At 41.8% G+C, this 26,777-nt stretch overlaps 1 protein-coding gene across 1 annotated transcript in view; it reads right to left on the reverse strand.

Moving 5' to 3' along the window:
* LOC140562762 (basement membrane-specific heparan sulfate proteoglycan core protein-like) overlaps positions 1-26,777 on the reverse strand; it is a 221,583-nt gene that overhangs the window by 35,068 nt on the left and 159,738 nt on the right. The window contains exons 22-23 of the mRNA XM_072688621.1: positions 20,205-20,474; positions 15,719-15,988 (exon numbers count right to left, since the gene is read on the reverse strand). Coding sequence (XP_072544722.1) covers positions 15,719-15,988; positions 20,205-20,474 — 540 coding nt within the window. The remainder of the gene's footprint in view (positions 1-15,718; positions 15,989-20,204; positions 20,475-26,777) is intronic.

Consider the following 26,777-nt stretch of genomic DNA (forward strand, 5'->3'; position numbering starts at 1 on the left):
CTGACCTAAATCCTTTTGAGCATCTTTGGAAGGAGCTGAAACATGCCATCTGGAAAAAGGCACCCTTCAAACCTGAGACAACTGAAGCAGTTTGCTCATGAGGAGTGGGCCAAAATACCTGCTGAGAGGTACAGAAGTCTTATTGACAGTTACAGGAATCGATTGATTGCAGTGATTGCCTCAAAATGTTGTGCAACAAAATATTAAGTTAAGGGTACTTCCTCAAACCGAAACAAATTGCTGATTCTTTCTTGAAAACATCATCATACAGAACCTGATAGTTCAGAGCTTCCAGACTGCATTTAGACACCTTCATACAGAAGCAGTGCTGACTCTGAATTTTGAAATGTTTCCATTGGTCCATTCATCAGGAAAAACACATAAAAGGGAAAAACTGTGGATTTTGTGCAACAGTGACGATATGTTACATTAATTTAACATCTTTTATAGAGACTCTCCATGTGCAGTTATGAAAGCATTAAACTGTTTATGTCCAAACATGGTGGTCAGCAGTGTTAATATAGCACTTCTGAAAGAGCTGTGTCTGTTGACTGTGGTTCTGCTAACTCTTGCTCTTGTCGTTTAAGTTCATGTGGTTAAAATTATCATTGGTTATAACTGGTAGCAACAGGCATGAAATCAGATGGCTGCATTTAGATTGTTTGTGTGAGTCTGTGTGTTTGTGTATGTATGTGAGTGATTGTGTGTATGTTCCAGTAATACTGTGTAAACAGTATTATTTTAGTTCTTCATCAGCTGATGTCATTTCCACTCTTCAACTGAAACAGAAGTCAGCCTAATCTACGTCATCTTAAAACTACAGGAAGCCAGCTGGAGTGTTTTTCCAGGAAAACTGGTCTCACAATACACAGGGATCTATATCATAATCTTCTTTTTTATTAAGACCATCTCCATACAGCAAAATTCCAGAACTATTCCCAATTTATTAGTGCTAGTGATGAAAACTCACATGCCCCATTCTCTCTGGTAACCACCACTCTTCACCCACCAGACTCTTTACCTTCACACTTCTATTCTGTCGATCATTGCAATTTACTAATAAAAAAGATAATTCTAAAATAGATCTGATATACCAGCTTGCCACTTCCTGTCCCATATTTTCCCCTGTTTAGTCCCCTTTTGTTTATCCATTTACTATATTTTAGCTTTCCACTTTCTCTGATATATCTAATCTTATCCATAAATCTGAACTTTCCACTTCCCAACACCCCTGGTTAAATCATTTAACTTCTTCCTTTAGGTCATATCTTTCATAAGTATAACCAGTTTCATTGTTATGTGGACGACACCCAGCTCTACCATTCTAGAAAACCCACCTCCATCCTCCCTCCCTCCTCCCTCTGCAAGTGTTTACAGGAAGTCAAGTCTTGGTTCTCCTTTAATTTTCTATCTCAACAGTGATAAAACAGATGTCATCATTTGTTCTATCCTTGCAAAAGTAAACAGTTTCTCCATTCCCATTGACAACACTTTTGTTTCCCCCTCCCTTCAGGTAAACAGTGTGGGTGTCGTCCTTGATAGCACATTAAAATAACATCTCTCAAGGCAAGCGAGGTATGTTCACTTCCTGCTCAGGTTCCAAGGTGACCCACGTTTAAGGCAGCATGCTGCACAGTCAGGTTAGGTTGGCCTTACTTTTTGGTCTGGCGGCTGGTTCCCTAGCTACTCCTCTTTTGTTAATAGAATGTGGATCTACCCTTTGTTTGCTTAATCCACCGATGCCCAGGCCCGGCCTGTGGCTTTCTGTTCTAGCTCCCTCCTTGCTTCTCTCCTCGTTACATCCCTTTCCCTCATGCTCAGCTCCTGGTTCCTCCCAGTCCCAGGTTTGTTTTGTTCGCCATCTCTGTTGTCACATTTTGGTTCTGTTTGCTGTTTAACCCTTAGTTGCTGCATTTTCACCTTTAGTATCCCTTTGTGTTGTACCCTGTTTACATTCATAAAATAGCTTGCTTTGCTTACATCTCTGCGAGTGTTCATCCCTCTTGGTCTGGCCATACACGCCATGACAGAATTCCTGGCTGTAAATCTCCGAACAGCGGGTATGGGAGTCTTGAATCAGGCTGTTCGCACCCAAGGACAGTTCTTGGAGCAGCAGCAACTCACTCAGTGAGTCTCATGCAGTGTGTTTGAGACTGTTGGTCACCTGGCGCAGCAACAGGCTGACCAACAGCACCAGGTCACCCAACTAGTGGGTGGCGTCCAGGGGCTCCCGAAGCTTTGTTGGAGCCCACTAGCTCTCACAGCCCAGTCACTACATCCCCTAGTTCACAGTGGCAAACCGGTGGGCAAACCGGATACGTACACTGGCGATCCAGAGCTTTGTGAGGGGTTCTTGTTGTGCTCGGTTATCTTTAAGAACCAACCGACCGACACTGACCAGGCGAGGATCGCCTTTTTAGTCTCGCAGGTAAAGCTCTGAATTGTGAGCCACCAGGAGGAGGCTTCCCTGTTGGTTTTCCAGGTCTCCGTGCATGTCATAATACAAGGTTTGCCATGGTTAAGCCAACACAACCCCAGATTTCCTTGCCTGAACAGGAAATAGTATCCTGGTCACCGTATTGCCGCGACCTTTGCCTACACCTAGCCCCCCTCAGAGTTCTGTCTACCTTGGTAAAAAGCCCCGAGACCAATGTTCAGGTCGTCCGGCCCCCAGAATATGTCGACATGCAGGACGTCTTCAGCAAACTAAGCTTCCCCCTCATCGCCCTTATGATTATGCTATAGACCTAGTGGAGAGTTCCACATTGCCCAAGGCTTGGATCTAGAGCTTGGAAGAGAAGCATTCAATGGAGGAGTACATCACAGAAGCTTAAACCCAGGGGTACTTAACTACGTCCAAGTCTTCCGTAGCCACAGGTTTCTTCTTTATCCAGAAAAAGGGAGGTATTGATTATCGAGCACTAATGGCTATCACCAAGCGTTACCCTTATCCCATGTCCCTGGTCCCGTCTGCCCTCAAACAGCTGCGTGTCGCCCAGCTGTTTACAAAATTACACCTGAGAAGCACATACAAACTGGTGCGCATCAGGGAGGGGGGATGAAAGGAAGACAGCTTTCCTGACCACTAGAGGGCATTACCAGTACGGTCATGCCATATGGGTTGGCTCACGCATGTGCGCCAGGTTTGCCTGGTCCTGGCAAGGCTAAGGGCCCACCAGCTCTCCGCGAAGCTAGAGAAGTGTGTGTTTCATTTATCTGAGATCCCTTTTCTAGGATATATAATTATCAAGCGAGGGGGTTCAGATGGACTAAGCCAAGGTCCAGGTGGTCTTAGGCCGTCTCCTGGCTCCGTTAAGGAGGTCCAGCGTTTTCTGGGATTTGCTAATTTCTACCACAGCCGCGAAGATGCGACCAATGGCCGCACCCCATATCAGTGCTATCTGGGGTACCAGACACCACTGGCCCCCTGGACAGCTGCGGAGACCCAGGTGCTGGCGGTGGAAGCAGTCTGGACCACGACCCACCAACACATCCAGACCTTCCTGCAGCGCTACAAACTTCAAGCTGACCGCAAGAGAGAGGAGACCCCGTCCTACAAGCACGGGAATCGGGTCTAGTTGGCCACAAACGATCTGCGGACGGGGATTTCCCCTCACAAACTTTCAGTTAGGTTCATGGGTCCTTATTTAATTGTCAAAAGAATGAACAGTCATGTATAAGTTATAGTTTCCACCTCCTACGAGTGTCCATCTCTGCAAGTGTTCATCCCTCTTGGACTAGCTGTACATGCCATGACATTAATGTTTTTTGTTTTTTATTCTTTTGTGTATGGCGATCTTCTGTGTATGGTGACCTTTTATGTATGGCGAGTCCTGAAAGGCACCTATAAATAAAATGTGTTGTCATTTATTATTATTATTAAAGTGAAAAACTTATGCTTTTACATTCTTTATTTTAAAGTGTAGTTGGTCTAAAAGAAAAGCTCATGTATTTTAGTCTGCTCTTTACTGAGAATCTGACGGGATGAGATAAGCAAAAACCCTTTTAGCATCTCCTCCCCCTCCTGCAATGGTTGAAGTCACTGCTGATGTGCAATTGAGACAAACCACAACCACGTGAGGATGGGAGGGAGTAAAATAGCTCTAAAACCATGCTGCTATATTGATGAACATTAATTTATAAATACTGAATAAACATCATTCACACATCTGTTAACATGACTGTTAATATATAGCTTCACATATATGTACCAAGGTGACGAACCTTTAGAAACAGTTTCATCCCCTAGTCCTTCATCAGTGGTCACAGGACGTTGCCCACAGGACACTGGCTGTCATATTTCTGGTCGGTGGATTATTCTTAGTCAAGCAGCGACACTAAAGTGTTTAAAAACTCCAGTGTACTAATGCAACACACACACTAACAAACCACCACACCCTTGTCAGTGTCACTGCAGTACTGGGTTGTGTTCATTCCAATCCAGGGATGGTCATAATATTCTGATATGACTGTATATTTATATTCTGACTGGCTGTGTAACGGTGTGGTATGACTGCACCACTGCTGATAAACACAAGGCCCTACAGAGGGTGGTGTAAACCAATCAGCACATCACCACAGCTGCACTTCCTCCCATACAGGACATCTACAACAAGAGAGGCCTGAGGAAAGCCAGCAGCATCTATTTTACCCCACACAAACCACAGCCATTTCCTGTTCCAACCTCATCTGGTCATTTAGTAACCAGTGCTATCCAGCGAACAGCCCATGGTTTAGGTACCTATTCCTTACATGCATAGATAAAATAAGCCAGACTTTCAGAGACATTGTTTTCTCTTTTTTTTTGAAGAAACATACAAAAAAGGACATATGTGCCATATCTATGTAATATCTGTGTACTATCTCTAGAGGGAATTCTCGCATGTTATCTTGATAGTTGCGTACCCAACAACAGTGTTGGAAGGACATTCACAATCTAACTCACTGCATCATAGACTATGTCAACTTCTGTGTGGATAACACTGTCCCCACCAAGACTGTTTAGTATTTTTCCAACAATAAGCCATGGATTAATCCAAAGGGCCTTCAGATCTGGTGATTAGGATGGAAGCTGTGCAGAGGGAACTGAGAAGGAAGATCGGAGAGTGGAAAGCCAGCTGCAGGAAGAAGCTGTAAGAACAGCAGAACAATATCAGGGGAGCTTGGAAAGGCCTTAAAACCATATCTGGCCACACAAGTCCAACTCCCAGGTGGTGAGGACCAAAAGTGGGTGAATGAACTCTACTTGAATGTGAATGAACTTTACTATTGTGAATCTATTTTTCAACAGATTTGATCAATCACCTAGCCCTCTCCTACACAAACACCCCTACTGTATCCCCACTTTGTAGCACTACCATCATGTTCTACACAGAGATCTTTCTCACCTGGAGAAGCCAGAGAGGACTCTGAGAATCACATTCTTTGATTTCTCCAGTGCTTTTAACACCATACAGCCAGGGCTCCTAAAGGACAAGCTGGAAAATTGTGGAGTGGACAGTCATCTGTCAAACTGGATACTGGACTACCTCACCAACCGGCCACAGTATGTGAGGGTACGGGACTGTGTCTCTGATATGGTGGTCAACAGCACAGAGGCCCTTCAAGGAACGGTCTTGACACCGTTCCTCTTTAGCCTGTACACTGCTGACTTCATGTACAGCTCACCCACCTGTCACCTCCAGAAGTTCTCTGATGACTCAGCGATTGTCGGCCTTGTAACTAATGAGGAGGACCGTGAGTACAGAGAACTGATTCAGGACTTTGTGGACTGGTGTCTGCAGAACCACTTTCAGATAAACGCAGGAAAGACCAAAGAACTGGTGGTGGATTTCCGCAGGGGCAGACACCCCCTCCATCAGTGAACATCCAGGGTATGGACATCGAGAGAGTGGACTCTTATAAATACCTGGGTGTTCATCTAAACAACAAACTGTTCTGGTCAGTTAACACTGCTGCACTCTACAAGAAAGGCCAGAGCAGACTCTACCTGCTGAGGAGACTGAGGTCCTTTGAAATGCAGGGAGCACTCCTGAGGACTTTCTTTGACACAGTGGTGGCATCTGCCATCTTTTATGGAGTGGTCGGCTGGGGCAGTAGCATCTCAACGGCAGACAAGAAGAGACTGAACAAACTCATAAAGAGGTCCAGCACTGTCCTGGGAAGCTTCTCAGACCCAGTGCAGGTGGTGGGAGGCAGGAGGATGACAACAAACCTTGCTAGAGAACAGCTCCCACCCCCATGCATGAGACTCTGGCAGCACTGGGCAGCTCCTTTACAGCTAAAACTGGAAAAAAATGCTACAGGGAAGAAGAGGCATCATAAAGTACACTCTAAACATTTATGCTGAGGATAGAGCAAAACACCATTTATCCACTACACCATTGATACATACAACCATATAACCCCTCCTATACCAGGAACATGCAGACTACATAATCCAAGCTGGTAAATATCATTATTGTTCACATTAAACATAGTGTACATGATGCAATTATGTTTTCAAAAATACATTTTGTAGTAGTATTACGCCTTAGTATTACGTATCTGTAAATAATACCTGTGTGTACGTCTGCTTCTAATCATATTTACCAGCTTGGATTATGTAGTCTGCATGTTCCTGGTATTGGAGGGGTTATATGGTTGTATGTATCAGTGGTGTAGTGGATAAATGGTGTTTTGCTCTATCCTCAGCATAAATGTTTAGAGTGTACTTTATGATGCCTCTTCTTCCCTGTAGCATTTTTTTTCCAGTTTTAGCTGTACCCACTCTTTTTCCACCTGCAGGCTTTCTTTTTCAATGGCAATTAACTGCTCACTTCCCTGCAGGTATTTTGACTCTAAGTGTATCCTGTCATTGTCTGTTGTTCCAATTGTTACCTCGCTCAGTTTGTCTGTTTAGCTAGACAATGTCTCATTGTTATCTTGCTTATGTTTATGTCTTTAGGTTTTTCTTGTCTTAGTCTGGTCCTCACTTCATTTGCTTTATGTTCTGGTAAGTATTTATTTAGAGGTCTCCTTTTTCTTGTTTTTTTGTTTCCTGGCTTGCCTTAATATTACGTATCTGTAAATAATACCTGTGTGTACGTCTGCTTCTGCCTCCCGCCTCAGCAATCCGCATGACAGAAGGACAGACCAACATAATGGATGTAGCGGGTAATCCCTGGGCCAGATGCGCCTGGCATGAGTATCCTAGATCGTGGGAACCACTTGAAGTGGTTTGCACCCAGGCCCCCTGTTCCTGCTCTGGCAGTGGCATCTGCGACTGCCCCAAGGCAAGCAGTGCCAGCTGCCCCTGTCTCTTTTCCTGTCTCAGCACTGGTATTTGCACTTGCTACAAGACAAGCAGTGCCAGCTGCTCCTGTCTCTGTTCCTGTTCCGGCAGTGCCAGTTGCCCCTGTCTTTGTTCCTGTCCTGGCAGTGGCATCTGCGCCTGCTACCGGGGCAAGCAGTGCCAGCTGCTACTGTCACTGTTCCGGCAGTGCTATCTGCACCTGCATCAAGGCAAGCAGTGCCCCCCGCTCCTGCATTCAAGATGGCGGTGCCCACTGCCAGTCCGCCCCTGACTCTATTCCAGTGTTCCCGTCCGCCTCTGACTCTGTGAAGAAGATCCCCAAATCGTAATTTCCTTAGACATTACCTTAGTCTTTTGTTAGTCCTGGACCTCATTTTGTGTTTGTTTCTGTACATGTTCATGTCCTGGTTCCTGTCTTGAGTATCCCGGTGCCTGTTTCTAGTTTGGTTTCTGTCCCTGTTATGGTTTTTGTTCCTGTTTCCAGCATGGTCTTAGTTCTTGCTTCTATGTCTATCCCTGTCCTGTTCCCTGTCCAGTACCAATTTCTGTCCCAATCACCTTTCCAGTCATGTCTCCAGTCCCCATTTAGGTCCAGTGTCCAGCCTATTGTCAAGTTCCCTGTCCGGTCTTGTTTTGTATCTCGTCAGTTCCGGTCCCTCCTGTTCACACTTGCACCCCGTTCCTTGCCACACCCTCTCATATATGTAAATTGGTGGTACAGTTTATGTTTGGCATTGCTTTTCTATCGTACCAGCTTTTTGATCGTTAGATCAAATTTGTTGTTGACCTGGAATGTTAGATATGGATAGTTGATATAAAAAAAGTATATTGTGGATATGATCAGTACTTAAGGAATGCTGATTAACATTGGCAGTTTATTTTAAAGGATCATATTTAAGTTATATGAGTTGTGGTTAATGTGATTTAGTGCAGCACAGTGTGTGAAATACTGAAGTTGTGCATTTTGAATGAACATAATTAGCATTATTATAATTAACAGAATTTCACTTAATAATGTTTACTTTTAAAGTTTGTTAATAAAATATTACAGAAATACTATAAAAATGAGAATATTAAAAAATAAATAAGAAAATATTAAACATAAAAAAAGAGTACTCAGTTTGCCCTGTCTTAAAATTCCACTTAATATGGAATCTAACTTATGAAAGCAAGATAATTATCGCAGTATAACAGTTAATATATTTTAGAATAAGACTTTAGAATAAGACTAGAATAATTAGTTTGGATGGATAAAAGATGGATAAAATGATACAAAGTATTAAAACTGAGGAGGAAATACAGACAGCTGCTGAAACAGCGCCACACCTGCCTCATTACTAGTACTACACTTACTGACAGGAAGAGAAAATGAAGTTGTTGGTGTTTCAGTGGATGAAGCTGCTGTTAAAATTCTCTACTGCTGATCTGCCAGACTGGAGGATCTCTAACAGGGTGCTGAAAGCACACAGGATTAGAACTCCAACATAGACTTGGAGTTCAGCACTCAGTAAGATGTTCCTCCTTCTATCAGAGCTTACATCCTGTTCACCTCATCAGGTTGAGCTGTGAAACACACAGTGATGAACAGATGAGTCTTTAATCAGAGATCCTGATTCAGCTGAAGTTGAACAGAGAGATTTCTGATCCAGTGAGCTTTACAGTGTGTTTACAGTGAGTTCTTACCTCGAGCTCTGTAGCATTTGACCCCCAGTATGATGGACACCAGCAGATATGGAGACATCGCCAGCAGACTACTCTGCAGACTGAGAACTGAAAATCGAGTTTCTGAACTAGACAGACCTGTCACACACACACACACACACACACACACACACTTGATACAGTAGGGTGTATAAACTAACAGAAACAAACAGAAAAACAACTGTTTTAAAGGAAACCTGACAGACTGTGTTTTAAAATATTGAACATGTCCAACACCAGTAAAATTTGATGTGTAAACCAAATGTAAATATTTAGTTTATAATAAACAAACTGGTAAAATCCCTCCACCATCAGGTCACCACTGCTGCCCTGTCATGACACCATGTAGAAACAAACAGGCTGAGCCAACACACCATATACTGACATGACCATATGTATAAATGAAGGCTGAAACAGAGGGGTACTTATAACAAATACAAACAAAGAACACCTGGAGCTAACAAGGGGGCAAGGCTACAAATAAGGCACAGGTGGGATCACTGACGAACAGGCAGGGCTAAGAATGACAAGATACAAACAAAACCATGTGCTAGGAACCACATGGTGAAACCAAACAAAGAGACGGGGCGTGACAGAAAATAGAGCCATGTGCTTGAGAGCCAAACAGAGGCATTGGTGTGACACTTATTTTTGATAATAAATATATTTATCTGAAACACATTTGAACAGCACTGGACAGTATTATATTTCTTAACAGTCCTCGGTTTTCTGATTTCTAACAAGATGGATTGTTCCTCCAGACTCCAGCATAAAATAATCAGATTACATTATGTTCATTTTAGATTAGATTACTGATTACTTTAACAGGTCATCACCCGACCACCCAGCCATACTGTGTAGACTTCATGTGAATTTTTTACATCAGATTTATTCTAAATTATTCAATAGTGCTGCTCCATATACTGGACTCCTGTGATAAGAATACTGTAGACTTACTGTGCACTGTGATGATGACTGGAAGACTCCTCCCTCCAGATTCAGACTGACACCAGTACACTCCAGTGTGAGATGTGGAGAGAGAGCTGATGCTGCAGATAGATCCTGTTACTGATCCCCAGCCTGATGGACAATCTGATACCTTCCCACTGTGTGTGTATCGACTCACTCTCCATCCAGTAGAGTCACTCTGTCCCTCACAGCTCAGTGACAGAGAGGCATTAATAAAGTGCTGTGTTCTGCTGGGACTGATGATGAGAGAGACTGGAGGAGATGAAGCTGAAGAATAAAGAGAAAACTCACAGAAACAAATTCACCAAAGCAATGAAGCCCTACTCATGAAGTCAGTGCTGTGAAGGTCATAATGCTATAATGTCTCTCAAAATGAACAAAGGCGCTTCATACGAACTGCATTGTATGCAATACTTTGGAGCATGTTGCTACCTTTGTCTGGTCTTAACACTGCTTGTGAAATCACCTGAAAGGTGCACAGGTTACAGTTTACAGCGCCTATAAAAATATTAATATTTTTATAAAAAATATTAAATATAAATAAAAATAAATATTAATTACAAGTCCGTCAGTTAAGTCCATCATTAAGAAATATAGGGAATATGGTACATGTGTAAATCTGCCAAGAGCAGGCCGTCCTCACAAACTGAGTGACGATGCAATAAGGAGAATAGTGAGGGAGGCCACCAAGACACCTATGATGCTATGTTTGGTGGACACCAAACCACAAATTTGCCATCCCCATCATGAAGCATGGTTGTGGCAGCATCATGTTGTAGGGATGCTTCTCGACAGCAGAACCTGGACGACTTGTAAAGAGTAAAATGAATGAAAAGTATGGAGAAATCCTGGAGGACAATCTGATTCAGACTGCAAGAGAACCACAAATGTTCCATCCAGACAATGACCCATAGCATTTAGGGAAAATAACACAGAAATGGTTTAAAGACAACAGGGTGAATGTTCTGGAGTCAAAGCTCATCCTCAATTTAATAAAGATTTAAATAAAAATATTTTATTCTTGTCTAAGAAATCAAAGAAAAGGGTTGAATACATTAGGCAATGTAGATCTAAATATTGTCTACAGATTTTTTTTAACTGTCATGACTGACTAGGTCTGATAATGAGGGTGAACACTCGCAAGGGATGTCTTAATGAGAAAGAGTTTATTAACACAATAAACAGGGGTAAACTCAAGAAAAAGCACCCAACAGGGTGAATGTTCTGGAGTCAAAGCTCATCCTCAATTTAATAAAGATTTCAATAAAAATATTTTATTCTTGTCTAAAAAATCAAAGAAAAGGGTTGAATACTTTAGGCAATGTAGATCTAAATATTGTCTACAGATCTTTTTCTAACTGTCATGGCTGACTAGGTCTGATAATGAGGGTGAACACTCGCAAGGGATGTCTTAATGTGAAAGAGTTTATTAACACAATAAACAGGGGTAAACTCAAGAAAAAGCAGCCCTCATCCTTTCACACCAGTACTTGGGTAAGAGCAGATAGTATGTACGGGCCTCACCTGGGTGACCTAAAGCTGGGGAAGCGTGATCCCAGACAATAAGCTTCTCCTGGAGCGCCGCCGGGACGTAAACCCTGTCCAGGGGGTATGAGGGGGGGCACGGTGGTGTGCATGAGGGCATTGTCCCGGTCCCACTGAATTACCGCGACGGTTACACTCAACGGTAGGAACGGTGCTGGTGCGGTCTCTCCCTCATCCACCGACTGGCGGATGCGAGAGAGAACATCTGCCTTGGTATTGCGGGAGACCTGCCGATAAGAGATCATGAACTGGAAACTGGCAAAGAACAGGGACCACCTAGCTTGCCAGGGGTAAGACATTTTGCCTGCCAAGGTACACTTGGATCTTATGTTCTGTTAAGACTAGAAAGGGGTAGGCAGCACCCTCCAACCATTGACGCCACTCCCCTAGCGCCTTCTTAACCACTAGGAGCTCCCTATTCCCTACCCCATAGTTCCACTCGGCCCCCATGAGCTTTTTTGAATAGAAGGCCACCGGGTGAAGCCTGTTGCTTTCCCGTGACGATGGGAGAGAACAGCCCCAACCCCTTTTTGGATGTCGTCCAAAAAGACCACCACAAAGTGTCCAAGGTAGTCTTTGAGGACGTCATTGATAAATGCTTAAAAAACAGCGGGGGCGTTGGCTAACCTGTACGGCATGACCCCATACTGGTAGTGTCCCCTGGTGGTCATGAACGCCGTCTTCCACTCATCCCACCCCCTGATGTGTACTAAGTTATACGCACTGCACAGATCTAATTGGGTAAGGATCCGGGCTCCCTGCAACTGTCTGAGGGCGGACGGGACTAACGGCATGGGATATGGATATTGTAATGTGGTGCTCACTTACAGCGGGGTTTGAACCCAGGCCGCCGTGTTGGCGGGCTGGCGCGCTACTGAGTGAGCTACCACAATCACGTGGTAGCCAACGGGCCCAAGTGCAGAGTCTTTCAATCTTAGAGCAGGTAAAACGGAAATGAAAAATAAAGCCTCTCGGGACTCGAACCCAGGCCGCCGCGTCGCGAGACTGACGCTCTGCCACTTCACCAAAGCGGCAGTTATGAAAGCAGCCAACAAATGAAACTTAAAAAAGGGATGGGTTTAATAAACAAACAAAGGACGCCAGGGGAGAGCTGGCTACCTCTTTAACACTAGAGGGAAATACAACTAAGGACAAAAAGGATCTCCCAAAAGAAACCAGAAAACTGAGAAGTTACAGGGAAGGCAGACACTCCTGCCTTCCTCTGTAAAACTAGTGTATGTGTGCAAACACACACACATACACACACACACGGGCACACACACCAGGGAAGACAGACACTCCTGCCTTCCTCTGGTACAAGAGTGTATGAGTGCTACACGCACACACACACACAGACACACACACTGCACAGACACGGAGACAGACTCGGGAGAGACACATGAAGGGGAGTGACACATACTCAGCCTTCCACTCAAGAACTACACAGGCACACAGACACACACGACCAGAGTCAAAAGATCCAGCAGTGGGGCAACTGGATCTGTGTGCCTATATAGCCTACTTCCCAGGTGTAGGGAATTGGGCTCAATCACTAGCTGGGGTGACTCGGGGCCTCCCCCTGGTGGCAGGAGGAGGCCTTGCCCTAGAGCTACCCCTTACAGATATATCTTGGTGATAGCATTCAGCTCCCGATAATCGATGCATGGCCTTAACCCCCCTCCCTTTTTTTGGATGAAAAAGAACCCTGAATCCACCGGAGACTTGGACAGTGTGATGGATCCCTGGGCTAAAGCTTCTGTGATTGCTTTGGGCAATGTGGCCCCCTCCACTAGATCAATAGCACAATCATACGGGCGAAGCGGGAGAAGCTTAGCAGCACTGGATTTGCTGAACACGTCCTGCATGTCAGCATACTCTGGAGGCAGGACTACTAAGGTTTCAGGCTTGGGGCTCTCTACAGAGGGTGACATGACCCTAAGGGGGGATAGGCTAAGGCAGTGCTCGTGACAATACAGGGACCAGGACACGATTTCCCGTTTGGGCCAGGAAATGTGGGGGTTATGCTGGGTCAACCAGGGCAGACCTAGTATCAGCTTATGCTTGGAGACTGGGAGAACCAGCAGTGATGCCTCCTCCTGGTGGAGGAAACTGGCGGCTAACTTGACCCCAGCAGTGACGTGGGTGATAGGCCGGGGACCCGTGGGCTGCCCGTCCAGGGCGGTGATGTGGAGAGGCCTCACCTCCATGGCTCACTGACAGGCGCTGCTGACAACGTTGGGGCGAGTAGTCCCCCTGGACTCATGAACGTTACACTACGCTGAGCAGCCAGACCGGTCTGCCTTCTGGGCCTGGCTGCTGATCCCCCAGCTCCGTGGGTTCTGGGGTTGGTAGGGCGACCTAAGAGCTCGTCCAGCTCTAACGACTCACCCTGGCACGCCAGCTCCCACTGCAGACAAGGGCTAAGCCCATTATGGAACAGTGCCACCAAGGCCGGCTGGTTCCACCCACTGCCCGCGGCTAGAGTACAGAACTCCAGCGCGTACTGGGCCGCCGACCTGGCGCCCTGCTCCATTTACAGCAGGAGGTCGCCCTTAGTGAGCCCTTTTTGGGGAGGTTGTAAAATTTTTAAGGTAGTCCGAGAAGGGCTTGTCGCTTAGCTCTTCCCAGGCGGCTGTGGCCCAATAAAGAGCTTTCCCTGCGAGACAGGATACAAGGAAGGCGATCTTCGCCTGATTGGTGCCGGTCGGTTGATTCTTAACAAAGGCCACGCACAGTAACAAGAACCCCTCGCAAAGCTCTGGATCGCCATTATATGTATCCGGCTTGCCTAACGGATACGAACTAAGTGGCGTCGTGGCAGAGCTGGGAGAACTTTGTTTCTTCAATGGGAGAACGAGTTTCATGAGCCCCCGAATGCCACCCACTAGTTGGGTGATTTGTTGCTGCTGGTCTGCCTGTTGCTGCGCCAGGTGACCAACAGTCTCGGACACACTCTATAGAGTAATTGCTGTTGATTCAAGGCTTCCATTACCCCGCTGTTCGGAGGCCGTCTGCCGAGAATTCTGTCATCACTGACTAGGTCTGACAATGAGAGTGAACACTCGCAGGGGATGACTCGATGCGAGAGAGTTTATTAACACACTAAACAGGAGTAAACTGAAGAAAAAGCAGCAAAGTACATGGCCAAAGGAAAAACCAAACACAACTGTGACAATGTAATATGGGCAAAGCAAGGACACACACCTGAGGCTGGAGGGAATCCTGGAGCTAAGCTAGCATAGAGGGAATGAGCGGGATGAGAAACGATAACATAAACCAACAGGCAGTGCCTGGTAAAACTCTGGAAAACTAAAGCTGCGCTCGTCAGGCGATAGGGAACTTACATGATGTGAAAATGAGAGCTGAGAGATCAGCTGCAGAACCCAAACGGCATGAGTAAGACAGACCTGGTAAAGAGGCTCGCCCATGAACAGTAAATATAAATATCTCAGCCTCAGATGAAACATATTAACAAAAACAATGAACATAAATCAAACACACATGATGTAAAACAGAGCTCGTGAAACTAGACATGAACGTGAATCTTAAAACAAGAGTCCTCATGAGAGCCTGCAGGGCTCCGGGGCGGGCGCGGCGACGCGGGCCTGACACTAACACAATTTAGTGTTAGAAAACAGTATTGAAACTAATGCTGAACAAATGAACCATTGATCCCTTCAATTGATTTGATTAAGGCAATATATTTAGACTACTTTCATGGAAACACCTAATGTAAGAATACATTGAAAGGGTACAGTTAAAAATTATGGGTCATCATGTGCCCAGCAACAGATGATCTAAAATCAGTAAATGTAAATCATTCCCACCATGTCCTCACCAGTGATCCACAGTGGCTGTAGGTTGCTGAACTGTGTGTGAAAGGCTGGTTCTCCTCTCTTTGCTCTGCACTCATAAACTCCTGTGTGATGTAGAGCAGCAGCACTGAGAGTGTAGGAGCCTCCAGCTTCTTTTCTGCTGTCTGAGTGGAGCTCCTCACCATCTCTGTACCAGCTGAACGTCCAGCCTGTAGAGGAGTCTCTAACCTCACAGCTTAGAGTCACTGAGTCTCCTTCAGTCAGCCAGCTCTGAGGAGACACGTTCAGTACAGCCTGGGCTTCACCTGACAGCATAGAGAAGAAGAACAACATGAAGATACAGAGTGATAAGATGATCACATATAATTAATGAGAAAAAAACCCACACACCCACCAAACACAGTCAGTGTAACAGCGTCACTGATCTCTGAGAGCTGAGAGTCACTTCTTCTTTCTCCTCTGCAGGTGTATTTACCAAACTCTGTAACAGGGCTGATTGTGTACTCCTGAGTGGTGCTGTGTGAGTGAAACGCTGGATCACTCTTAAACCAGTTGTATTTCCACTCAGTGTCTCCTCCTACCTGTATGTCACACCTTAGAGTGACAGGCTCTCCCCTGAACACATCTTTATCAGGTTTAATGGACACCACAGATTTAGCACTTTCTGTAATACAATAATTCATGTTAATAAACAACAACTGTTTTTAACTAATATTCTTAAAATAGCAGTTAACTACATGCTTTCTAACAATTCAACACTGTATCATCACATTTTTCTAACTCACCAGTAACGTTTACCCAGAGTGCATCACTGTAGGGTGTGTAGTTGACTGGGTCTCCTCTCCCAGCTCTGCACCAGTACTGACCTCCATCGGAGACACTAACTGAGCTGATGGTGTGGGAGTGTGTTTCAGTGCTGAACTCATTCTGAGGGTTCTGTGTGTGTTTAGTCCAGTAAAACCTCCATCCAGCAGACTGATCCAGGACACACTCCAGAGTCACTGAGCTTCCTCTCAGTGCAGCTCCTTTAAACCTCGATCTGAGTTCAGGTTTAGGTTTGTCTGCTGATTGAGATGAAGCACAGAGTTCAGATCATGAAATCAGAGTCTTTATCACACTGATGTTCTCATATTGTAATGTCTCCCTCTGTTGGCCTTAGTGGGGTGCCCATGCAGAAGGCCTGGGCTCCGCCTCTCACATGAGGCTTGACTCTAGGCACAATATACTAATTAGTTAATTAGTTGTTTTTGCTTTTTGTTTTAGAGTATGGATTTACCTTTGATGTACCTACCTGCCCGTGATTTTGCCTTATCCCTAATAAATTTGCGCATGCAGTCCGCTACAAGCACTCCATCACACACATTAACCAGCTTTAGATTAAAAGCTTAGTTGACTTTTAAAGAGCCCCATATATCATATATTTATAGCCCCATATCATGGGAAACTGAATTTTTTAATTTGGTAAAATATAGGAGTTTGAAATAATGTTAGTTTCTGAACACATCATTGGTTCACACCACAGAACCTAAAGAGAGCACATTGATTTAATGTGACATTTTTTCATTTGTTCATGTTCAGGTGTTTTTGTTCAGGGTTATCAAGTCTTGTTTAGTTCATGCGTTTCACCTGAGGCTAGGGGTACTTAAGGGGCATTGACGCTCTGTTCGATGCCGAGAATTATATGGTAAATAGATATATATGGTCTATGGTTTATGGTTTATGGTCCGTTCTCCACTTAGTGTTTAGGCTAGATTTGGCTCGACTCCGTCGTCGACTGCTGATCTACTCTGAGGTTCAAGCTTCCAGTGAGGTTCGCTCGCTTTTCAGGGAGAGACTCCCTCTACTTATGTTCCAGCTAGGCGACCCTCTGCCACGCAGCAGTTCCAGGTTGGGTCGGCCTAGCAGCTCTTGCCAGGTAGCAGGTTCCCCAGCTAAACCATGTTCTGTTTTTGATCCATGTGTTCACGTTTATGCCCTTTAGTTGATGCATCTTTTTGTTTCACTTGCCCCCTTTTGTTTGTCTTGTGTTGGATAAATAAGCTACTTGCATTGAGATCATCTTTGAGAGTGTTCATCCCTCTGTGTCTGGCCTAACCCGCCATGACAGGACCCCCTAACACATTTAGACCATGTAAATTTCAAATATCATTATTTTTTGCTATGGGATCAACAGAGGTTGGAGAATTGTAGGTAAAACATGAATGTTTTCTAAACATGAAACTATACAAAAGTTATGATTGAACCTTTTAAATATATTTTTTATGTTATTATGATAAATGCACATTAGCTGTAGAGTACATTCTCTGATACAGTATAATCTCCCATACTGTAAACACTTATTACAGAATTTAGCACAATATGCTGTATGAAACTGTAAAAATCATACTGGTTTTAACACAGTTCACAGTAATTATCTTCAACAGAGCAAAACACACTCTTTCTGTCTCTGAGAAAACACTGATCTCAGTACATCACCAAGACTGAAATCTGTGTAATGTAGTAAAAGCTTAATTAGAGTTTGGAGACAGATAAATTTATTAACAGAAAGCATCACAGATAATCAATATGAGACTGATCATCGCTCAGCTTAACATTGGTCCAGAAGTAGAGAGGTCAGAGTGTACAGGGTGTAATAAGCACTCTGATGTGTCAGTTATATCTGTTCTATTCTATGTTTGACCCATAAAAAATTGCCAATTTTCAAACCTATTTATCTCTTATGATTAAACAGGGTGTTTCTGTAACTGCACCTTTAAGATATTCTGAAAAGAAAAACAGAAATAATTACTTACCAACTGTAATCCTGACTGGATCACTGAGGTGTGAGCAGTAGTCACCTCTGAGTGCTACACACTGATACTCTGCTGTATCAGACACTGTTATACTGAGTGTGTTGGTGTCTTTATATTCAGCAGTCAGACTCCTCACTGTTTTTGAACCACCTAAACTTCCATCCAGTGAGTGAGATCTGCAGATCACAGGTCAGAGTAAGTGTGTCTCCAGTGTGGACAGTGGTGTTAGGATCCACTCTCAGTGTTGTTGTGGGTATTTCTGTTGATATGAAATGATGAAGAGATCAGAGCTGATTTTACTTTTACAATATAAACAGTAGTTTATCAGGATAAGATCAGACTTTGTACATTTAGATTGGTTTGTACATTTACAGTTGGTGTTAATATTACAGCAGTTTGATTGTATCTGCAATGTTGCTACACAGTGTAGTGCTGAGTTTCAGGGGTGAAAAACACAGATCCCGGTCTTGAGTAACACAGGTGCTTTTAAATGTTTTTGAGTGATAAAAGTAAAGTAACTTTATTATAAAAAAAGTAAAGTTAAAAAGTTAAAAGGAAAGTTATTATTATATTATTCTGATTGTAAAATAAAAACAGTGTGCACAAATTTAAAATACACTTCATAACAAATTCATTTATTAAAAAATAACATTAATTATAAACAAATTGTCAACATGTTCAGTCTTTTAACATTGTTTTCCTGACAATTTTAACTCTAACACTCTAAACCAATCAGGAGGATAACTTTGGCTGGCATCCAGGCGTCTTTAACTGTTATATGGTCTAAAAATATCTAGACACAAATGTTACCTTAGTAATTCTGAAAAATAACTACGTTATTACATGTGAAAATGTTAGTACACCCCATGACCTTTGTCTTTATTAATATACTTAATCATCTGGACATTTGATCTTCATTCTAACAATATTAGGAGATAGAGGTAACATAACTAAAATATAAAACTAAAGATATAAGAACCATGTATAAATTGTAAATAAGAGAAATTCAATTTTATTGTGAGGATAAAGTAAGAGCACCCCACATTTATTACTACTTAAAATGTCTAAAGTTAGAATCAGGTGCTCCACATCAGCTGCACATCTGAAAACAATGGAAAATCAACCACTGTCTAAAGAATAATTTACATAAAACAACTGCCAGCATGGTCAGGTCAAACTGTGCTAGCAGGTTCAGCCCATGAGTGGAACACAAGATGCATAAAGACATTTCAAACCATCCTTAATTTATTACAGGACCCACAGGTAGCTACACTTAAGTTCAAAGTATCACAACGTTCATTCTTTTTAAAATGCAACAGAGCATTCAGTCAAATTGAGAAATAATTGTTAACTTCAGTTAACAAATAACTGGGTGGCTCAGTGGTTAGAGATTGGGGCTATTAATGACAGGGTTGTGGGTTCAATACCGGGCTCGGCAAGCTGCCACCCTTGAACAAGGCCCTTCACCCCCTCTACTCCCCAGGCGCTGGAGATGGCTGCCCACCGCTCTGGGTGTGTGTGTGCTCACTGCTCCTAGTTCACTAGTGTGTGTGTGTGTTCACTACCACAGATGGGTAACACATTTCACTATACATAGTACAGCAACAAAAACATGCACCTTTCCCTTTAAATTATTTAATAATACAACATAGCTAATGTCTGTCATCTAAACACTTCCTCTCACTGCATCCTTCACTTTTTGTCTGAACAGACAACTGAAGTTTTAAGCCACTCACTGTCACTGTGCATTTATTGTAGAGTCAGTGTTCATTAGTGAAGCTCCCTGAAATCACAGAGACACTGATTCTATTCAGTTCCATCAACATTAGAGATTTCATAGTTCTTCCTCCATTGAGCTTCACTGAGAGGATCATTATTCTTAAACCACTCGTAACTCCAGACTCCTCCACTTTCTATTCACATGTGAGAGTGACTCTCTCTCTCTGATGAACACACACTCAGCTGGCTGCATCTTTTAATAAAGATTTTTATAAAATATGAAACTCTCTCTATGAAGATACACATAATTCTTACAATTATTCTGAAATCAAGTCTTTTCTGAAAAGAAAAACAGACATTATTACTTACCAACTGTAATCCTGACTGGAGCACTGTAGTGTGAGTCGTAGTCTCCTTTGCGTGCTACACACTGATACTCTGCTGTTCCTGTATCAGACACTGTTATACTGAGTGTGTTGGTGTCTTTATATTCAGTCAGAGATTCTAACTGCTGAGAGACTTTGAACCACGTAAACCTCCATCCAGTGAGTGAGCTCTGCAGATCACAGGTCAGAGTAAGTGTGTCTCCAGTGTAGACAGTGGTGTGAGGATCCACCCTCAGTGTTGGTGTGGGTTTTTCTGTTGAGATGAAATGATGAAGAGATCAGAGCTGATTTTACTTTTACAATATAAACAGTAGTTTATCAGGATAAGATCAGACTTTGTACATAAAGAAAATCTAGATTCTACATTTGGTGTGAATATTACAGTAGTTTGATTGTATCTGCAGTGTTAGTGCAGGATGCTGATATTCAGGGGTAAACAACACAGATCCTGGTCTTGAGTTAAAGTAGAAAAGTGCTTTTAAATGTATTTGAGTAATAAAAGTAAAGTAAAGCAAAAACACATTTTATAAAGCAAATAAACTTTCCAGGTTATTAAAAATGGCATTAATCACAAACAATATTTACTGCTTAAAGACTGTTTTTCCAGATTTGCAGTGCAATAATGAATACTGAAAATGGAAAGATTCACAGATGTGGCAGTGGGGAAGCAAAGCCCCAGCACACAGAAACAAAAACAGTTCTTGAAGTTAATGTGTTGGAAGCAGGAAGCATAGGTCTGAATTCCTATTTAATAAGGCCATAACAGCCTCTCAGTCAAAAAAGCAGTAGCAGTCATTAACATAATGCTAATTCATTCTGTTAATGTAGTACATGTATGTACTATTAATTAAACTATAACGCATATCTTCAAATCTATCCCCATGCAAACCTACAGCTCACAAAGTAAACCCCTATAATCTAAATCTAAAAATAAACCTCAGATTACACACTGTAAATACAATATAATAGTTTCATTTAATAGATTTAATCAAATTCAGATGATTTGCATGACAGTAAAGCCTGTGAATTCAGATATTTTACAGAAAAGTATGAGATGCTTTTATGGCCTCATTAAATAGGAATTTAGACCCATGCTTCCTGCTTCCAACACATTTAAGAACTGTTTCTAGGTGCTACTGTAACCAGATAATCAGTGGACTTTCACTGTAGTCTCCAGTCTCTCTGTTCATAAACACTAAGTGATGATTGTTTTGATGAAATTATGAATATTCTTTAGAAAACTTTTCAAAAAGGTCTGTCTGACTACTGTCATCTACTGTTGATAGTGTTGTAAAGCTTAGCTTAATTTACAGTTTTACTGCACTTAAATACATAGTGTCTATATTGCTTTCAGGACAACTCTATTAATTTTGTAGAAATGTATTCATGTGGTATTAAGCATGAGGAATAATCTGTACAAATTAAATAATTCTGTAAATGTAGATGAATTACCTTCAGTTTGTCCACAGTGGAAGAGCACAATCAGCACTAAAGTAAGGAGAGAAATAGAGGACATGATGCAGGAACAGTTTTGCCCATCAGGACAGTTTAGTTACTCACGTATGAAATTATTATATATTCAAGGTGTTTCAGCACTGTTCAAGATCAGCTGAGTATCATTACATTTATGTACACAGTTTATTACTCAAACAAGTGAACCAACTCTTATTCAGACTGAAACTGAATGGAAGAAACAGCACCAGGATTCAGTGCAGTCAGATTTTTCTTTAATGCACATGTCTGAAATAGTCTTATTGTCTGAAAAATCTCATATAGGAAATAGTTTTAAGAATATTTTACTTTGTTGTTTTTTTAGTTTCACTCTTGTGACACATCTTCACTCGCAGTGATTCTGTAATAAATTAAGGCGCTAAAGGCTATTCCCTGACTCCAGTGTCATTTGTACGGAGTTTGACTGGCTGTCTAGTTTGACAGTACAGTCTCATACACAGCCCCCTAATAATATCTGGGCAAAGGTACAGGTTCCCTTTGTACGACCCTCAATTTACAATGTCAAATTAAACCAATCAGACATAATTAAAGGACACATTTTAGACTTTCATGTAAATAAAAGGGTATGTACATTCATTTCAGTTTTAAAATTTAAAACACTTTTACACACTTTCTCTCACTTCAAGGCACCATGATGTTTGGGACATTTAGCTTCTTAGTTGCTACAACAAATGTCTATCACTACCAGGTGATGGATGGCTGATTTGTATAGGAGTGCAATCTACTTGGATAGTGGTAGTTATATATACTGTAGCCTATAGTGTGACCACAGAATTGTGTGGATCACTGTACTGTAGACAATTCACAGCCAGTCATTACCATGTTTTCATTCCAATCAGTACCATTACCATTTGTCTTAAAAGTTTTATTTTAAAAATGTGTCAGCGTCTGTCAGTGCACTAACAAGGGATATGCAGCATTTCAGACAAAATAATAACATATTTTGACACATAATCCATCTCTTTGTTATGATCAATCATTTGTTTTAAAACACAGTTGGTATAAAAATATCAAGTTTCTAGAGAGGTCCTTTTTTAATATTATCATGTTAGCATAAAACATGTTTTTAATGATGGATAAATAAATGGAGATGAGGTTTTCTCCACTGCCAAAGTCTAGAAGAAGACCCAAACTGTCATCAGTTCTGTGAAGCCGGCGTTGGAGACATCAATGTCTCTGTGCTCTGTGTTTAGGTTGCTTCTCCACTATCTAACACTTATTTTTATATATGTTTAGTCATTTACTGCTTCGTACACTTACTAACTGCTTTTAGATTGTCAGACAGACAGTCTATTCCCAGACAGTCTATTCCCACAGGTTTATCAAAAAATGGAGTAGCAGTTTACCACTGCAACAAAGTTTATTTTCATGCTCAAATCAACTACAAGCTTCCTGCTTTATTATGGGTGCTGCTGGGCTTTTTGAGTGTACGAAGTGTGGCATGTTTGTACTAAATGTGAGCTAGTTAGCTCTTTGGTGGTTAAAGTGGAACAGTTGAAGGTGTTGTTCCTGGGTTCACTAAAGCATAGTCACTGATAGTAGCCCCGGGTGCCTTAGGGAGAGCTAGCACCCCCCCACACACTCCAGCGTTTGCCCCACTTCAAGCTTCTATAACCAGTATGTTTTTTAAATGGACTATTTTACTAATAAAAAAGAAAACATCAGACAACCCTCCTTATTAAATCAAACATGGCTGTCACCTGGTGTAGCTGATTTAGAACATGACTTAGTTGTAGAACAAAGGCTGGAAGCCTTCTATCCATTTCCACTATACTATACACTTGACCCAATTCCCTCAAAAATACTAAAAGAAATACTCCCAATTATAATCAGACCTCTTTGAACAATAGTAAATTCATCCCTTAGCTTAGGCCATGTACCCAAAATCCTTCAGTCATAAAACCTTTAATCAAGAACCAAATCTTGATCCTAGTGTATTGTTTAATTACAGACCCATGTCAAACTAAACATTTATATCCAAGATATTACAATAAGCAGTGACCCAATAACTCTGCCCATACCTGAGTAAGAATGACATGTATGAGAAAGCTACGAATCTTTATTAGCCCTACTCAACCTCAGTGCTGCCTTTGATACAAAAGATCACACTATTCTCTTATAAAGGTTAGAGAACATGTTTGAAATCACAGGAACAGCCCTATTGTGGTTCAAATCATATCTAACCAAATGCTATCAGTTCAGAAGGGTAAAAGATTTATCTTCAAATTACATAAAAGTAAGATATGGAGTTCAACAAGGCTCTATTTTAGGACTGCCATTATTTACATTATACATGTTACCACTGGGCTCAGTTATAGGCAGACATGATGTTAATTTCCATTGTTATGCAGATGCCAAACCTGATTATAAGTTTAGATTAAAGAATATGGAGGACTGTGTAAAGGATATAAAACTCTGGATGTCACATAACCTTCTTCTTCTTAAGAGTAACAAAACCAAGGTTCTCCTTTTAGGTGCAAAGGACACTAGAAATAAACTATCAGACCTAATGTTAGACTTGGCTGATTTTTCCATTATTCCTGGTCCAGCAGCTAAACATTATATTTGGCATCATACACACAGGCATCATATTTGATTCAGATCTATCATTTGAGCAACATATAGCTAATATTAGAAGGACAGCCTTTCTACATCTTAGGAACATTGCCAAACCAAGAAATTCCTTATCTCTACAGGATGCAAAAAAAGCTAGTACATGCTTTTATTATGTCAAGGCTTGATTATTGTAATTGTCAGAGTGTTACAGCAGGAACATCAATAAACTTCAACTAGTTCAAAATGCTGCAACCAGGGTCCTTCAAATCTAGGCTGAAAACTCATCTGTTTAGTTTAGCTTTTGGGAATTAATTAATACTGCTAAACATCATCTGCTCTATATAAACTGATACTGCTCAACCTTATCTTCTCCATAAATCCATTCAGAACTAACTCTGTCTCTTTACCTTCTCAGAGTAAATGGTCACCCATTCATCCAGCCCGACCTGCTGAAAAAACGCTAGGGGTCCTCTCTACCTACGTCAGACCAGCTACCAGACAGCTACCAGTCCAGAGCTTTTTCTCTGCACTGTCGCCGTTGTCTGCTCACTGGGGGTCTTAGGTTTTTTAAGTCTTTTTATGATATTGATTTATTGTCTTTTACTAATTACTTATTGTCTAACGCTGCTTTGTGACAACAGCAGTTGTAAAAAGAGCTGTACTAAAAATGCGATTTGATTTGATTTGATACTCGGTTGAGAGGAAATTAATTCAAAAGGTCAAGACCAACCCCAGAACCCAAACCCAAAAACCTTTGTACTACACTAACCAGAGTACATGCAAAGCATTCAACCCCAAGAAAACTGTTAAGCATGGTGGTGGTGGCTGCATGCTTGGTTTTCTCTGAAAGAAACACTTCATCGCACGGAACCTGATAGTTCAGGACTATCAGACTGCATCTAAAACACCTTCATACAGCAGCAGCTCTGACTCTAATGAAGACATAAAAAAAAGAGTTACTCACAGAGCAGCACAGAGAGTGGACTGACCTCCATACTGTCTCACTGACCACTGACTTATTGACCGGTTGAATGGAAGTCTGCTTTAAACAAACACTTCCTATTTCTTTACAGCCAAAGTTACTGAATTAGAGAGAGAGAGGGAGAGAGAGAGAGAGAGAGAGATAAATAGCTACAATCAGAGGTGGAGCCAGTAGGGGGAGGGTGATGGTGGGTAGGTTGCCCTGGTGTCCGCCCATGAGGGTGGTCAAAAATAAATAAACAAACATTAATAAAATATTCAGAATTCTGGTAGGTATTAATATGTTCAACATGACTGTGTAGAATTAAAAAGGGGGAATAAACAAATTCATATGTTGATTAATATGATCTTAGTACTATAAATATTTTAGTAGACTACCCAGCTCTATGCACTGTTACTTTCTGCATAGTAATCACTGGTGTGTGACCTGAAAATCAAGACAAACAGGTTTATAGGATTTATAAAGGTGTTAGAATCTTGTAAAAAAAAAACAATTTCTACATACACACACACACCGATTAGCCATAACATTACCACCACCTCATTGTTTCAGCATTCATTGTCCATTATATCATTATATAGTTTTTAAACACCTCACTGTCACTACTGGATATAGAATAGCCCAACCAACAGCGTCCTGTGACCACTGATGAAGAACACAACACAAACTGTACACTGTACACTTTATTAATGTATACGTACTACAACACCTCTGCTGCAACACTGCAGTACTGTTTACACACATGTTGTACTGTCTGTGCACCTGTTGTCCTAGTCTTGTCTGTTGTCTTGCACTAGTGCTTCTGTTTATTGTCACTGTCCAATGGTAGTTCATTATACTGTACTGTAGTATTTCTAGGAGGTAGTGACATCACCTAGCCATGACCCCATATTCACTTCTAATGTTCTTTATATTACATGTGTGGTGAATGGGTAAAGGATCCATACAAGTGGATCAAACACAACAGTTAGGGTTAGGATTAAGACCAGGATTGGTTTACCCACCCTCAGATCCCACAGTAGATCATAAATTTAAGAGTATTCTGACCCATTTGTAACTCACTATGTACTTCCTAACTTGATGTTCACATGCAGGTCTGCCTCAAAAATGACAGAGGCCGCCAATGCTCCTTTTAAAAACTAAATGATTCAATGGTTCCATTCACAGCAAAAGTAAGTATGTACATATAAAAACAGGAATTCATGAAAATCAATATTTATTTTTGAAATTGAAATTGCATCACATCTATTACATTAATTGTAAACAATAATCAAATTTACTCGAAAATTAAGTATTTGTTGATGTTCACATTTAAATAAAACTTTTAATATTTTCTGTGTAACAGTAGTAGATGTAAATTAGGACATTTTTAGTATTATTTGCTAAGAAAGGTCTACAAATTAGCCTACTAAACTTGCCATCACTTCAACCAATCAAATGTACTGATTTAAGAATGCACACAAACACGTAACCAAGAGGAAGACTGACAGTGGGGCTTGTGTGATG

Source organism: Salminus brasiliensis, chromosome 9 (assembly GCF_030463535.1).
Source record: "Salminus brasiliensis chromosome 9, fSalBra1.hap2, whole genome shotgun sequence".
NCBI classification, from domain to species: domain Eukaryota; kingdom Metazoa; phylum Chordata; class Actinopteri; order Characiformes; family Bryconidae; genus Salminus; species Salminus brasiliensis.